Source organism: Quercus robur, chromosome 1 (assembly GCF_932294415.1).
Source record: "Quercus robur chromosome 1, dhQueRobu3.1, whole genome shotgun sequence".
NCBI classification, from domain to species: domain Eukaryota; kingdom Viridiplantae; phylum Streptophyta; class Magnoliopsida; order Fagales; family Fagaceae; genus Quercus; species Quercus robur.
This window is the reverse complement of record NC_065534.1, coordinates 52,007,293-52,023,549: the sequence shown is the minus strand read 5'-3', so window position 1 is coordinate 52,023,549 and position 16,257 is coordinate 52,007,293. Positions and strand designations below refer to the sequence as shown.

Here is a 16,257-nt window from a genome sequence, read left to right as displayed (position 1 = left end):
GGCAGGGTAAAATCTGTTGGATCACATCCGAGTAGTGGTCTTCCCAATCATGAGAGGCCAAGGCTCTGTCTATCCTAGACATCAAAGGCTAATCTGAACCACCATACCAAGTAGTTTCCACCCTCCAAAGGAAAATCAATCAAATTAAGCTCCTCAATAAACTCAGAAAAATTTTTCATTGCCGGTGCAAGACATGAGCCACCTAAGCATTCACTCGGAAAATGAACAATATTGAAATCCCGAACATAGCACCATGGAACATCCCAATACTGCTGAATGCCAATCAACTCATCCCACGTCTGCCCCCTCATAGTATTATCATTTGGGACATAAACCCCCGAACAAGCCCAAGTAAAACTATCCTCCACACCCTGCCACTGAACTAACACAAAAAAGTAACCCACCATAACCTCCAACCTTTCTAAAACCCTCTTATCCCACACCATTAGAACCCCACCAGCCATCTGATCTGCATCTAAAGCCACACAGTCCACATAAGGACAACTCCACAAGCTGTAAACTATCTATCTATCCATGCTAGCAAGTTTAGTTTCTTGAAGGCAAACTACATCACAATTCCACTCACGTAAAAAGTTTTTTACTACCAAACGTTTCCGTAAGTTATTCAAACCTCGAACATTCCATGAAATCATCTTTAGCTTCATAAAGACTGTTAGTTCCCTATCTCTAGCTCTGTATAGCAGCCAAGGTTCTACTTACCATCATAATTAACCGAAGATATCAAATTCCTCGACTCTCTTCCCCTTATCCATAGAGATTTTTCGATGAACAACAGCTTTCCAATGCAATAGGTTGGCGACTTCCATTTCCCTCTCTAGCCTTTGAAATAACACAATACACATCTTCTCATGTTGTCTCAAAGGAAGCCCCACCAACTTACTAAAGTTAGGAATTTTGTGTTTCACCCAATTTGAAATATCAAACGTATTCTCAAGCCCCAAAACCTCAGTTCCACTATTCAGCTAAGCTGACAAAGCTAGCCCAAGGGGAGTGATAGTCATCAGAGGGGGGAAACTATCCACATCACCCAAACCCAGCTCTAAATTAACCACCTCTCCCTCAGCCAAAGCACTCGCCCCAGGAGAACCACAATCAGCCTTCGTGGGTATCATAGCTAGCATGGACTGGTTAGATTCACGAGCACCTGTCGGAATGTCACAATAATGATCTATCCCCTGAGCAACAATTGCACCACTGTCCCAGCCACTTTCATCCCCATTCTAGACACCCAAATCCTCTAGCCTAGCTCTCAATAAGCTTAGAAAGAACTCAGACAAGAAATGGCCAATAGATGACCTCGAACTCACTGGAGATGCCGTACCTAGTGCCATCGAAGACTCATGGGCAGTTGACCTCCATCGTTGGCTTCGCAAGTCCACCCAATACCTCATTCTGAAGAACAGAGGTCTCGTGAGAGATTTTAGAGCTCAACAGTCGACACCATCACCGAGTCATAGGCTAAAGGGTCTTGGGTCAGCCAAACCTAAACACCAAAATAATTGAGCCCGAAGAACTTGGGTTGAGCGCATCAGAAAGAACCACGCTGCACTTACTTTGTAATGGATTCAAGCCTAGGCCCACCACACCTTTCTTAACTCAAGCCCAAACACCCTCCAGCCATTCCTTGCTCTGCCTCTGGGATAATAATGGAGCTCCTAAACCCACCAACTTTGAGTTCAGTCAATAATAAGAATTGGCAAAAAGCGTTGGAGCTCCGTTGGAGAGTATAAGCTATATCATCCTCCCTAAAAGTGAAAAAATACTTGGGGTTAACCCCAACGACAATGTGTTCAATATTCTTCATTTGCCATTGTGCCGCATTCTTACCACCAATTGAAAAAATTTGGATTCAATAAAGAAATTGCAAGAACCACCCATAATTGATCGGAAAGAAAGAAAGAACTAATTATCTGGCTAATTTCTAGCAGCCATCTTTTGGCAATCCTTATTCTAAGCAAATTTGAAGAGCTTTTCCACCATATTAACATAAGAACAAGATGTAATGAAGTTCCCCGTGGAAGAACCTATTTGATCAACTGAAGCTCCTTCTTACCAATCATCTATATTGCTAAGAAATCTAAATGTTTGTTTGGGTGTTCTGATGTTGAATATCTTCGTCATCTTATTTCTGGCCAAGGTGTGAGGGCTGATCCCAAGAAAACTAGTGCTATGTAATTGTGGCCTACACCAGAAAATGTAAGGGCACTGAGAGGCTTTCTAGCTCTTACAGGCTACTATTGAAAGTTCATTCAAGGGTATGGTTCCATTGCTCAACCCTTGTCTGATTTACTTAATAAGGATTCTTTTGACTAGAGTGAGAAAGCTAAATTGGCCTTCAATCAATTAAAGGCAGCAGTAGCTAGTCCTCCAGTCCTAGCTCTTCCTGACTTTACTCAACCCTTTTTAATAGAATGTGATGCCTCTGGGTTTGGGTTAATGGCTGTCTTGATCCAAGGTAATCGACCAATTGTAATGCAAGAGCATAACCAAAAGTTATTTCCATATTTCATTTTAGATTTTCCGTGGATAATTTCAGATTGTAACGTAGTTATTTGTTTAGTTTGGATTGATATTTGAGTTTGGTTAGGATTAGTTGTTCATCATTATCCTTTGCTTAAGATTATCGGATTAGTATTTAAAATTGTTTAGGATTATTAGATTAGTGTTTGAAATTGTTTAGGATTTGTTTAGGAGAGTTTATCCTTATCTTTGTGATTCCTAGAAGCTGCATATAAAGTTCCGGATGATTTCTTTTGTATTCACAAACTATGATTATTATTATTGAGACTATTTGCAGAGATTGCATTGTGTTTGTTTGGTGGTGAATCCAAACACCTTAGGTGGGAAGCCTGAGGTCTAAGGTGGGACTAATCTAGGTGGGAAGCCTAGGTTCTCCTACATCAACTTGGTATCATAGCTCAACCTGATCACCCCCTTTCAGAAACCGAAAACCACGTCTGACCAACCCAAACCCACACCGACCAGCAGTACAACCCACGATCATCAACACTCCAAGCATGTCTCACAAGATCTTTGCAATTACCACCAATCAAGCCATCTCTGCTCAGAAACAAAGAACCCAAATTCCACCACAAAACCCACAAAACCTATAATCCCACCATTCTTCCCGATTCAAGGCTCTGAAACTTAGAACCCTATTCCCTTCAAAACAAAATTAATAACCCGCCACAGCGACTCTCACACCCCAAACCCATTTTTGATCCAACCTATACAAAACCACAGATTCAAATATGCAAAACCCACACTACCAGGTCTGAAATACAAGAAGCCATCACTGATCTCTCCATGCTGCTACTCGCAAGCACCGATCTCCACCTTTGAGCGTTGATGACAACCGTTGCCCTTGAGTCCATGCCGCCTCTTCTCCGATGAATCCAGCGCCGCGCTCCATGATATTTTTCCTCTGTGTTACTTGTTTAGTTTCCTCTAAAGCCTTAGTTTCTTTTAGCTTAATTTTTCATCTTTAGTGTTTTAAGTTGTAGTTGTTCTTGAATATTGTTATTTAAAAATAAATAAATAAAGTCAAAAGGAGAATGTTCCAGCAGATACGTGAGGAGTCCATAGTCCACCTCTTTTGCTTCAGCCAAGTGACCCATGTCCAGGGCAGCACTAGGTCACTAAACCAGCCCAATCAAGGTCCAACACTTATTGCTCCAGCCGTGGGAATCATGTCCGCTAAATGTTCATTTCAAATTGTTGAAAATCTATTCCTATGAATCATGGTAGTCTTAGAAGCGCCAATATTTGATGGACATCCAGATCCATGGACCCTCATCAATTGGCTAGATGAGATGGATCAATTCTTTGATCAAATATGTCTGCCAGATGCTAATAAGGTTAGGTTTGCCTAGTTGAAATTGAGAAGTAGAGTTAGAAACTTTTGTTGTAGTATTGAGAATCATCGCAAAGGAAGGAGCAAGCCTGCCATAACTAATTGGAATGAAATAAAACAAATACTTAAGAGAGAAATATGTTCCCCAATGCTATCAAGAGAATTATCAAGCTCAATACTCTCATGGGAATTTTCTACACCACAGAGATAGTATTCAGCAAGAAAACACCTCATCCTTCCATCAAGAACTCACCGCCATATCTTAAGAAAAATAATAAAGGTTTTGCTAGACTCTTCTACTCAGAAAAAGGATGCTCAGGTTCCACGAAAGACTAATGTTGAAATAGGGGTACAAGTGCCAATAGATGATGTTTCAACATTCATGCAGCAAGAAGAACCTATTATAGACTACACAAGAAGAGAAATTTCAACAAGTGAGCGAAGATTTAGAGGGTACACTTGATGTGGAGGTTGATTATGATGAAAGTGCTATTGAGCCCTTCATGATCCATGAGGTTGATGAACATCTACAGGTTGATGAAGTCCAAAAGGTTGATACTATGGTTCAAGATAAAATTGTGCCTATTCAACACATTGATTTTGTGTTTCCAAAGGAGTTCTATAGTGTCGTGGAATTGAAGGTTATTCTACTCTCAGTGCTTCCTAGGGTGATTTCTAATTTGAAGGAAGTAGTACGCACCAAAGTCCTAATTCTTCATCACTACAAAACTCGAGGTCGAGTTTTCTTAAACCAGGTGAGTATAATGTAGGATCATAACCAAAAGTTATTTCAATATTTCATTTTAGATTTTCCGTGGATAATTTCAGATTGTAACGTAGTTATTTGTTTAGTTTGGATTGATATTTGAGTTTGGTTAGGATTAGTTGTTCATCATTATCCTTTGTTTAGGATTATCGGATTAGTATTTGAAATTGTTTAGGATTATCAAATTAGTATTTGAAATTGTTTAGGAGAGTTTATCCTTACCTTTGTGATTCCTAGAAGCTACATATAAAGCTTTGGATGATTTCTTTTGTATTCACAAACTATGATTATTATTATTGAGATTATTTGCAAAGATTACACTATGTTTGTTTGGTGGTGAATCCAAACACCTTAGGTGGGAAGCCTAAAGTCTATGGTGGGACTAATCTAGGTGGGAAGCCTAGGTTGTCCTACATCAAATTGCCTTTCATAGCCATACTTTGAAGGGTAAACCTTCATTTATCTACTTATGAGAAAGAATACTAGCTTTGGCCACTATTGTGAGGAAATGGAGGTCTTAATTGTTGGGTAGACCCTTCATTGTTAGAACTGACCAGCATAGTTTGAAGTTCTTACTAAAGCAAAGTATTGCTGCACCAACTCAATAAAAATGGTTGTTTAAGTTGATGGGCTATGCATTTATGGTTGAAAACAATAAAGGCACTGAGAACAAAGTGACCGATGCTCTTTCCAGGCAAGGACCCTTGGTTCTAGAATCTGACCAGCAACAGGACAAGACTGCTAGCTTGTTTTTAGTGTCTCTACCAGATCCTACTTGGTTATCTTTCCTTAAAGATAGTTATCACCAAGATGCCTTTGCTCAACAGCTTTTTAAGTCTCACTCTACAAGAGAGTCTCTTCCTAAGGGCTTCCTCATTCATAATGGGTTGCTTTTCTACAAAGGAATGTTTTTATTTGGGATCTCATTGTCCACTCAAGTCCCAAATTCTGCATTTTGTTCACAGCAGCCCCATTGCAGGCCATTCTGGGTTTCTTAAGTCATTCCAAAGGGCTAAGAGCGATTTCTATTGGCAGGGTATGCAAGCTAATCTCAAGGTATTCATACAAGAATGTGATGTTTTCCAGAGAATCAAATCTGAAACTTCATCTCAGCACTTGTCTATTCCTATCACTCCTTGGACTGATTTTAGTCTTGATTTTGTGGACAGGTTGCCTCGGTTCCAGGGTTATGAAGTGATTCTGGTTGTGGTGGAGAGATTAACAAAATATGTTCATTTTTTTCCACTTGTCATCCTTATACTGCTGCTAAGGTTGCTTCAATATATATGCATTACATATTCAAGCTTCACGGTATGCCAGTGACTCTTGTTAGTGACAGAGATGCTACATCCACTTCTCTTTTCTGGTCTGAATTGTTCAAGTTAAAAGGAGTGGAGTTAGCCATGTCCACAGCTTATCACCCTCAGATTGATGGCCAGACTGAAATTGTGAATAAAAATTTGGAACAATACCTAAAAGCGTTTGCTAGTGACAGACCTCATAGGTGGGCTGAGTGGCTTCCTTTTGGTTCAGCACCAACTTCCACACAGCTCTCAAGCTAAGTCCCTTGGAAGCCTTATATGCTTTTCCTCCTCCAAAGTTACAAGCTAATGTTCCAGGTACTACTAGGGTGGATGCTATTGACACATTGTTGCAACAAAGGCAAGATGTTCTAGCTCTTTTAAGGGTAATTTGGTGGCTGCACAGGAAAAGATGAGGCTCCAAGCAGATAAGCATTGTACTGCCAGATCTCTCCAAGTTGGTGACTGGGTTTATTTGAGACTTCAACCGTATAAGCAGTAATCTTTAGCTTACAAGGGAAAGTGGAAGTTATCTACAAGGTACTTCGGACCCTTCAAGGTGTTGCAACAAGTTGGACCAGTGGCTTATAGGCTGGACTTACCTTCAGACTCTAAGATCCATCCTGCATTTCATGTTTCTTGCTTAAAGCTTAAGCTGAGAACATATAATTCCTTTCCCTACACAGCATCCTCAAGATAATGAAGGAAATTTAGTGCCAAAAACTATTGCTTGTTGCAGACAAGATCAAAAACTCTGAGGTCTAGAACTATGACTGAGGTTTTGGTTCAATGGCTGGGAGCACCACCTGAAGATGCTACTTGGGAATCACTTTACAAGCTGCAACTCCTTTTCCCTCACCTTGTGGGCAAGTTGCTTTAAATGTGGAAGGAAATGTTAGGTGTTATGATCCTAGTGTCCCATATGGATTAAATATAGGCTTAATCATGTGTTTATAAACTCTTCGGCACCCTCTCCTTGCAAGACAGTTTTTAAGGGTGAGTTCTACCCATAGGTTTGTAAAATTTGGTATCAGAGCCAACCACTATCCCAAGTAATCGGGCGTAACTCATTGAGTATGAGATCAAATGAGTTGCGGTTTTGTGGTTGAATCCTGGAGGGGACGACCTAGAGGATAGATTAAAATAACTGATAAGTGAGTGGAGCCACCAAAGAGAAAGGGCTACCATCAGGTTAGTGTCGCTAGAGTGAGCCATCGTAGATGTCGGCTGCAGTGTGTGGTGGTGTGTTATGATCTTAGTGTCCTACATGAATTAAGTATAAGCTTAATCATGTATTTATAAGCTCTTGGGCACCCTCTCCTTGCAAGCCGGTTTTCAAGGATGAGTTCTATCCATAGGTTTGTAACATTAGGATTCTTACATGATAGGCTATTAAATCACCTGTAATGATTCCCTAGGCAGGTAATCAATTACTGTTGTAGTTACAACTGTGATTAGTTGGTTAGAGTAACTAACTAACTAACTACCTATTTACTATTCCAGATCTTTGGCCAGCACATGCTAAGTGATTGAAATAATGAATAATTAACAAGTAAGCTCCTAGAATGTATACCAGGAAATCAAATAAAATAATAAATAGGGTTAGTTTTAGCCATCCATCAAAAACTATGCACTCAATCGAATTGTCCACACATTTTTTTGATAAGTAAGAAGAGAATATTATTAATAAAAGAAGAACAAGAAAAATACAAAGAGCTCATGGTAGTGAACGAAGGAAAAAAAGGAACAAAAAGAAGCAGCCCTAATCTATGAAAGAAAATCCATAAGGGTAGAACAATCCGAGAAACCCCAACAACGAGACCAATCAAAAAGAGTCCGTTGGCAAAAGTCTAATAACTGAACCACAGTTTTCCCCTCATCTTCAAAAGACCGCCGATTCCGTTCAATCCAAATGGTTCACAATAAACAACTTGGAACCAAATTCCAAATATCAGAACTATGCTTCCCAAGCCAATGATACCAACAAAATAATAAGTTCACAACTGAACCTGGCATGACCCAATTGATCCCAAATAGTTGAAGCATATACATCCATAAAGAATGAGCTATTGGACAAAAAAGTAATAGGTGATCCACAGATTCCACATTACAACAGCACATACAACAACGATTCGCCAAAAGGTGACCATGAAGCATAAGGTTATCCAAGGTTAGAATCTGACCATGAGCTGCTGTCTACAAGAAAAAAGCCACCCTAGCTACGTTTCGAATCTTATGATAAAAAGACCGAATATCAAACTTCCCACTTCCATTAAGATCCCAACAAAGCCTGTCACACCCTCCACCCCTAGGAATTCGAGTTTGGATAAAATGAAGAAGGGAGTAGGAAGCCACTAACTCCCAATCATTAAATTCCCTATAAAATCTTAAACTCCACACTCTGTCATTATCACCTATTGGAGGGCTTAACAGTTCAGAAATACAAGCCTCCTTATTGGCTGAACACAAAAATAACTGAGGGTAAAGAATTTTAAGAGGAACATCCCCAGTCCACTTATCATGCCAAAAAAAGATACGAGAACCATCCCCTACCACAAAAGAGAAATGCTTAGCAAAAATATCCCACCCTTCACTAATACTCCTCCATAAACCACAACTATGAGCCCTTCTACAAGCTCTAGTGCACCACCAACCCCCTTTTCCCTCCCCATATTTCATGGCTATGACCCTTCGCCACAGATGAGTGGTTTCATGGCCATACCTCCAAAGCCATTTCCCTAGTAGGGACTGATTAAAAAATGCCAAATTCCGAATTCCCAAACCACCCAACTCATGCGGTAAGCAAACCTTTTCCCAAGCCACCAAAGAATATTTGAAACACTCAACTGACGAACCCCACAAGAAGTTCCTTTGAATGCGTTCCAATCTAATCGCCACAGCTTTAGGGATAGTAAAAAGGGAAAGGTAATAAGTTGGAAGGCTTGAAAGGGTACTTTTCAGCAAAGTGAGTCTACCACCCTTTGACAAATAAAGCCACTCTCAACCTGAAAGCTTCTTTTCCATCTTCTCAAGGATCGGATTCCAAATAGAGGCTGTTTTATACAAATTTCTCAATGGCATACCCAAGTAAATCATAGGCAAACTGCCCACCCTGCATTGAAGAATATTAGCCAAAGTCTAAATGTTACTCACCTCCCCAATAAGGACAATTTCACTTTTCCCCACATTCACCTTCAAACTAATAAAAGCTTGAAAACAAGTCAAAACCAGCATAATAAAAAGAATCTGCTCTCTAGAGGCATCACAGAAAAGAATGGTATCATCAGCAAATAATAGGTGAGAAATACGGATACTAATAGAATTAATAAGACCAACATGAAAACCCTGAATGAAACCACCTTCCTCAGTTTTCTTTAGGATACGACTTAAAACCTCTGTTAAATTACCAATTGTCCCAAAAACTTAAACTATTAGGAAATGACGAGTTTAATCATTTAACCATAATTCTAACATTCTCCCTCACTTGTTGGCCTAAACTTCCCCTTAGTAAGTGGGGGCCCAACAAGTGGGAATTTAACATTTTAAATGGGAGGTAGAATGAAGACAGGGATCGAACTCGGGATCTCCTGCTCTGATACCATGTTAAATTACCGATTGTTCCAAAAGCTTAAATTATTAGGAAATGGCGAGTTTAATCACTTAACCAAAATTCTAACAACCTCCATGATCAAAAGAAAGAGAAGGGGAGACAAAGGATCACCTTGTCTTAGACTTCTAGAGCTACCAAAGAAACCAACAGGAGATCCATTAACCAGAACTGAGAAGCGAACGATAGTGACACAAGTCTTTAGCCATCTCCTCCATCTACCCCCAAAGCCCATCCTCTCCAACATATAACACAAAGTGTCCCAATTCACATGATCATATGCTTTCTCAATATCTAACTTACACATTACCCCTGGAGAATGACACTCAGTTTACTGTCTAAACATTCATTAACAATAAGCACTAAATCCAAAATCTGTTTGCCAACAACAAAAGAATTTTATGACTCCGAAATAAGTTTATCCAGCACCCACCTCAATCTATTTGCCAAAACCTTAGACAATAGCTTATACACACTGCCCACTAAGGTAATAGGCCTAAAATCTTGGATATTCAATGCATTATTTTTCTTGGGAATCAAAGATAAAAAAGAAGCATTAAGAGACCGTTCAAACTCTGAGCTCCTATGGAAATGATAAAAAAAAGTCATGACATCTTTTTCCACTACACTCCAGCATTTTTGAAAAAATGCCATAATGAAACCATTAGGACTTGGGGTTTTATCACCCTCCATCTCTTGAAGAACCTTTACCACTTCCTCCTTAGAAAAATCCCTCTCTAATTCAAGCCACTCATCCTCCTCAATTCTAGCAAACTCTGATCCATCCATAAAAGGGCGCCAAGTATCTGACTCAGTGTACAAACTCTGATAAAAATGGACCACCTTAGCCCGCACCTCTTCCTCATCCTCATAGAGGACACCATTCACCTCTATACCCCGAATATGATTAGTTCTTCTATGGGAGTTTGCTACCCGATGGAAAAAGCGAGTATTATTGTCCCCTTCCTTCATAAATAAAATCCGGGACTTTTATCTCCAAGAAATCTCCTCCAAAGAGACAAGATGTGCAATCTCACCTTTAATCTGGATACGACAAGTTTGTTCCTCCTGTGAAAGACCTAACAAGTCCTCCCTAGCATCCAAACCCAACAATTCAGATAAAAGGCATTTCTTACTAAAGGCCAAATCCCTAAATTTCTCCTTATTCCACTTTTTCAAGTCAGCTTTAAGAGCTTTTAATTTACGAGCCAGAATAAAGCTTGGAGAACCTGAAAAGCAGTATCCATTCCACCATTGCCGAACCCTCTCTATAAAACCCTTTTCTTTCAACCACATATTCTCAAACTTAAAGGCACTCCGACCTTTATTAACACTACCAGCCACCACCAGAAGTAGGCAATGATCAGAAACTACACGAGGGTAGGGAGTACCCTTTGAGACACATTTCCAAAGTGATCTACCCAATCCACCGATGCCAAGGTTCTATCAATTCTTGACATTCAATCTATCCCCAAATCTCTAAACCAAGTAAACGAAGCCCCTTCAAGAGGTAAGTCCACAAGGTAATTAGCCTCAATGAAGTTTGAAAAAGCAAACTTAGCCGACTAAAAGCCTCACAACCAAATCTCTCACTTGGAAAATGAATGGTATTGAAATCCCCAAACACGCACCATGACATATTCCACCTGGAGTGCATCCTTGTAAGCTCCTCCCATAGAGCACCCCGTTGACTATCATCATTAGGCCCATACACTCCTGAACAAGCCCATACAAAATCATCTACAACCCCCTTTAGTAAAACATTAATAGAAAAACGACCAACAGCTCAATCAACTTTTTCAAAAACTCTCTTGTCCCAAACCAGTAACACCCCCCCCCCCCCCGGGGTAGTATTGACTGCATCTAGAGCAACCCAATCTAGGAACAAACTACCCCAAAGGCTTCGAACAACAGGAGAGTTTAAAGAAGACAGCTTAGTTTCTTGAAAGCAAACTATATCACACTTCCACTCCTTGAGAAGATTTTTACATACCTCTCGCTTCTGAGGATTGTTTAATCCCCTAAACTATAAATGCTCCCAATCAACACCCTAATCCAAGATTAATTTCTAATGTCCACCACACCATCCAAAATCATTGTCAAAGTTGACAAATTAGTGGACTGATAGGGATGGACATTGCAAATTAATGGAGTGATGGAATTTTTTTTTTTTTTTTTTGATGAATTAGTGATGGATGTTCTATACTTCTATTTACTACATTGATGAAGTTGAGATATTTGTGGCAAGTAGTCAGTATTAAAAATAAAATAAAATAAAATAAGAGTTGTGAAGTTGCAATATTTGTAGCAAGTGGTCTGTCAAAGACTCAAAGTTGTCTTTCAAACTTATATAGCAAATGCTTATTCATCAAACCTAATTGGAAGATTGTGGCAATGATGTAGGACCAATTGGAGAATTTGTCCACCTGTGCTTGTGACTGGTTAAACTTTGGGAGGATTTGTAGATTTATGGTTTAGAACCTTTAGAAAGATGGGTTATGGTTAGAATGACAAGGGTTTTGTATTGAAGAGAACAGATTTGATTTAAGGTTGAAAAGAGGTAAGAAAAAAGGGAAATCTGATTTCACCAGAGTCTGTGAGCAGTAGCGTGAATAGGAGCAAAATATCAAAGACAAAGAAAAAGAAATATATCAAATATTTAATTGATCAACTCATCCTTGTTTAAGCACAATAACACGCTTATATACACCACAAATATTAACATCTCCTAATAAATCAAACCCTAATTGAATCAAACGAGTGCCCACACTCAAAGACCCATAAACTAAATAAGACTTACTCATTAATAATATTAAACCCAAGGTCCGAAACTATGGCACATACCTAAAAATTACAGAATTACTAGAATACCTTGAGTCTAGAATAATCAACTATAAAATAAATTAAAATACTCAGAACCTAACAAACTACCATGTACACTTCTTCTTGGGCTTTTCCTTAATCTTAAACTTCCAAAGAGGATATTTTTTCCTCTAACCACCATCAGATGGTATCCTGTTTATACATTATATACTATTATGAAGAGATGCAGGAAAGCCTTTAAAACTTTGGGATTAAGGTTGTCTTGCTAGGAGGGTGGTGAGAAAGAAGTGGACAGGATTTAGATAACAAAAATAAAACTTAGGAAGGATTCTAAGATGAGATTTCAGTGAAATTCAGCAAGAAAGAGGGAGCATAGAGAACTGGTAAGATTTCAGCAAGGGGAAAGGAAAGAATGGCTGAAAATATCAACAAGAAAGGGAGGAAGAGCTACTGAAAATATAACCAAGTAAGAGAAGATAGAGGAAATCAGAAAAATAAAATAAAAGAGACAATAGAGGAAAGACTAGGAAGGAAGAGAGAGAAGGGAGGGAAAGATTCCAAGTAAACATAACAAACTCAATTTCAATTCTTTCCACCACTACCAAAAGATTACATCTTCATAATTCTGTAACAGAGGTTACCTTACAATGTAGTATTCAAACAGTTCTATGAAAGACAACCAAGACAGCTCAAAAGATGCTAGGTTTATTTAATATAGATGCAGCCAGCTTTCTTCCCCATGAACCGTGTCTAATATGGTTCTATTGCACACAATTTTCCTACTTTTAACCAAATTTTCTACAAATGTAACAAAAACTTTCTGAATAAATTAGTGCACTAATGTTAATGCATCTATCTGAACTTCATAGCATTTTGAGATATGTTACAATATATCAACAGATAATATTTGCTGATGTCAAAGAGCATTTGTATTATTGATAGCCAAACGAGCTAGAAGAATAAGGAAATCAGAAGCTATACTTGTCTGCTAAGTAGTCCATCATAAAAGTTGAGGGCTTTCCCACAACCAGTGGCTCACGTTGAGTAGATCCACCAATAGCACCAACCATGGAACCACCACCTAAAATCAAGTACCAACTATAGTGTGAATAAAAAGATTATATACAACTACAAATAAATTAAATCAAGATGGGTTCTCCATCCAACCAAAATGGAATCAATTCCTAAGATTGATTAAGTTGTTCTTTGGATCAGCACTTTAATTCCTATGAGGTTTTCAGTAATTGGAAAAGCTAGCTTGAGCTTATCTAAGCTTTCATGATATTTTGTCCATTTCAATTCAATCTAGCACACATAAAAATGCAAATTCCCAGGTCTAGCTAATGGATATCGAATTATATGAGGGTTTTATACGGTCAAAATTGGACATTTCTTGTCCTAATTTGACCACAGCTTGTGATCAAATTAGGGTGAGTGTTGACTCTGTTGAGCTGATTTCTTACTATTATGACTGTGTTTTTCTACATGATTAGGTGGTGCATTGGTTTTACATGCTGAAGAAAGGAGAGCTCATCAAAAGACTTGCGATGGAGCCTTCATGACAAGCTACCCTCTTTGTCATAGTCTCAGCTGTGAAAAATTAAATATGAGTATTTGATCTAGAAAGTCAATTCTCAACTAAATGCTCAAGTTTGTGACAACTGCTCATTTCAGACAATGCTTTATAGTTGTTCACCAGTTTACGTTAGAGAACAGCATTTTGGACTTTAAAAAATTATTTAATATTTCATTTCCATAGCCAGAAGGAATTAGACTCTAATACTTAATTATAACATAGAGATGATAATGATTCCAATGTATTAAAGATCAACTGGAGCACCACCAGGCCATATAGAGAACAGAATAGAAGTTACATCCACAAAGGAACTACAGTTATTGAGGAACAGGTAGCATAAACGACTGTTAATGAAAAGTGGAAAGAAAATTGCAATGAAGCTCAAGTTTAGGGAATTTGAGTATTAAATCAGGCGCAGAAAAATACAAATAGCAGAGCATGAGGATGCAAGTGGTTTGTGTCCACTGATAGAGTATTAGTTAGAAGTGGGGTTAATTGTATAGCTGGACTATTGGGCAATTAGTTACTAAATCTGGCTTCCTATAGGCAGTTGTAAAGTTGAGCCTAACTTAAATACTTGTGATGTACCTTTTATAAAACAACCAGAAATAAGACTACAATTTGTTTCCTCTTCTTCTCTGTGTTCCTTGTCTTTTCCCTCTCTACATTTCTTGGAGGGTGACTCCCTCGAACCAGTCAACATTCCTCTTCATTTAGAAAGTAAATTTTTAACATAATATGCTAAGTAAGCATTGAGCTAAATTATAAATCACATCTTTGCCAAGCTATAGTTCCCCATCTTTTAAAAATGAAAAAAATAATCTACATTATACAAATGGCAGGTAAGGTTATGAAAATCGAAATTAAAATAAAAGCGGGAAAGGAGTAAACCTGCCCATTCTTGAGCATCTGTTAGATGAGTTACAGCATCACGATTTGTAGCAATGAAAAGACAACCAGGGTTTTCACGTATGCAGAGTGTTCCATATCTTCCATCAAAGAAAATAATTTGTTAATCACTCACTTCATGAAAGGCTAGATAGAATATATGTAGCAAGATTAAACTAGAATGATATCAGAGGTTTAAAGAAAACTTTGACAATTGTATTTACACTAATGGTGGTGACTTGAGTTAATAAAGACTAATGATTACTACTAAATAAAAGGAAAGGAGCACCTTTTTGAATAGTGTAGATAAACATGTGTGCTACAACAATAAACTAGGTGATTGAAGTAAGTTGTATGTTAACTTTGACAAATGAGTACAATTAGGGCTTCCATTGATAACATTCTAAGCTACTTAACGTTATAATATATAGATGGCATAAAGTCCCTAGGAACTGACAATTCAAGATATAAATTATTGTATGTGTAACTACAATCTTCAACCAAAGCATGGAATTGATTCTGATCAATCCAGTTAATAACATAGATTTGGAAGGAACTATTTTCTAAGGTATTGAGCACTAATAAATAAGATAAAGCATCTTCCGTTTACCCAAGCGTAGTGCCACTGGTTCAAGTTTGGGATTCAATATTTCCAAAATTGGGATAAGGTTGTATGCCAATCACCTCCCTAAACCTACAGAAGCAAAAGTCCAATGCACTTGGTATGACCTTTACGACAGACCTCTAATGTGTTTTTTTTGAGATCATTATTAGACTAAATGGTTGCTTTAGGCTGTGTCCTGCTTCCTGTATTTGGGTGTATTTAAATTTCTTAAGATTATGGTTATAGTTCTTCAGTGAGTCCGTTTGTATACTTCCCATGTACTTGGAATGTACAACAACAACCAAGCCTTGGTTCCAAAACTTCAGGTCAGCTATGTATTCTTTTCAATTATTCTATCATTTTCAAAATCATACTCTCTATTACCTCCTTATTTGACAATGTACTTGAGATGTACCTATCCTTAATTTATCCTATCATTATCAATAAGATTATCTCTTTTTAAAAGTGTATTAGAAGCATAAATTTTGGATATTCTTATTTATCAAGTAAATCAGGGTATGAACATATACCGTCACCAGCAATTAATAAGACGCTGACTGCAATAGCAGGTGCTAGTGGATACGTAATATATATTACTTAACAAGGTAATGTTTTAAAAAATAATAGTAATAAAATAAAATTTCTTTTTCAGACTTACAGTGTTAGCTTTCCCCTCTCCAGGCACAAAGAAAAAAAGACAAAAAGAAAGGCCTGGAATTTAAACATCTCCATATAGTTCTCAGAGGAAAAAAAGTAACTCCTGTCAATAACTTTGTCTGTAAAAGTGTTATTCTAAATTCTGAATTCTACATGAATTC

General features: G+C 38.1%; 1 protein-coding gene across 1 annotated transcript in view; it reads right to left on the bottom strand.

Moving 5' to 3' along the window:
* The window catches only part of LOC126691649 (phosphoglycolate phosphatase 1A, chloroplastic-like), a 35,730-nt gene that overhangs the window by 6,229 nt on the left and 13,244 nt on the right, over positions 1-16,257 (bottom strand). The window contains exons 8-9 of the mRNA XM_050386698.1: positions 14,839-14,936; positions 13,353-13,452 (exon numbers count right to left, since the gene is read on the bottom strand). Coding sequence (XP_050242655.1) covers positions 13,353-13,452; positions 14,839-14,936 — 198 coding nt within the window. The remainder of the gene's footprint in view (positions 1-13,352; positions 13,453-14,838; positions 14,937-16,257) is intronic.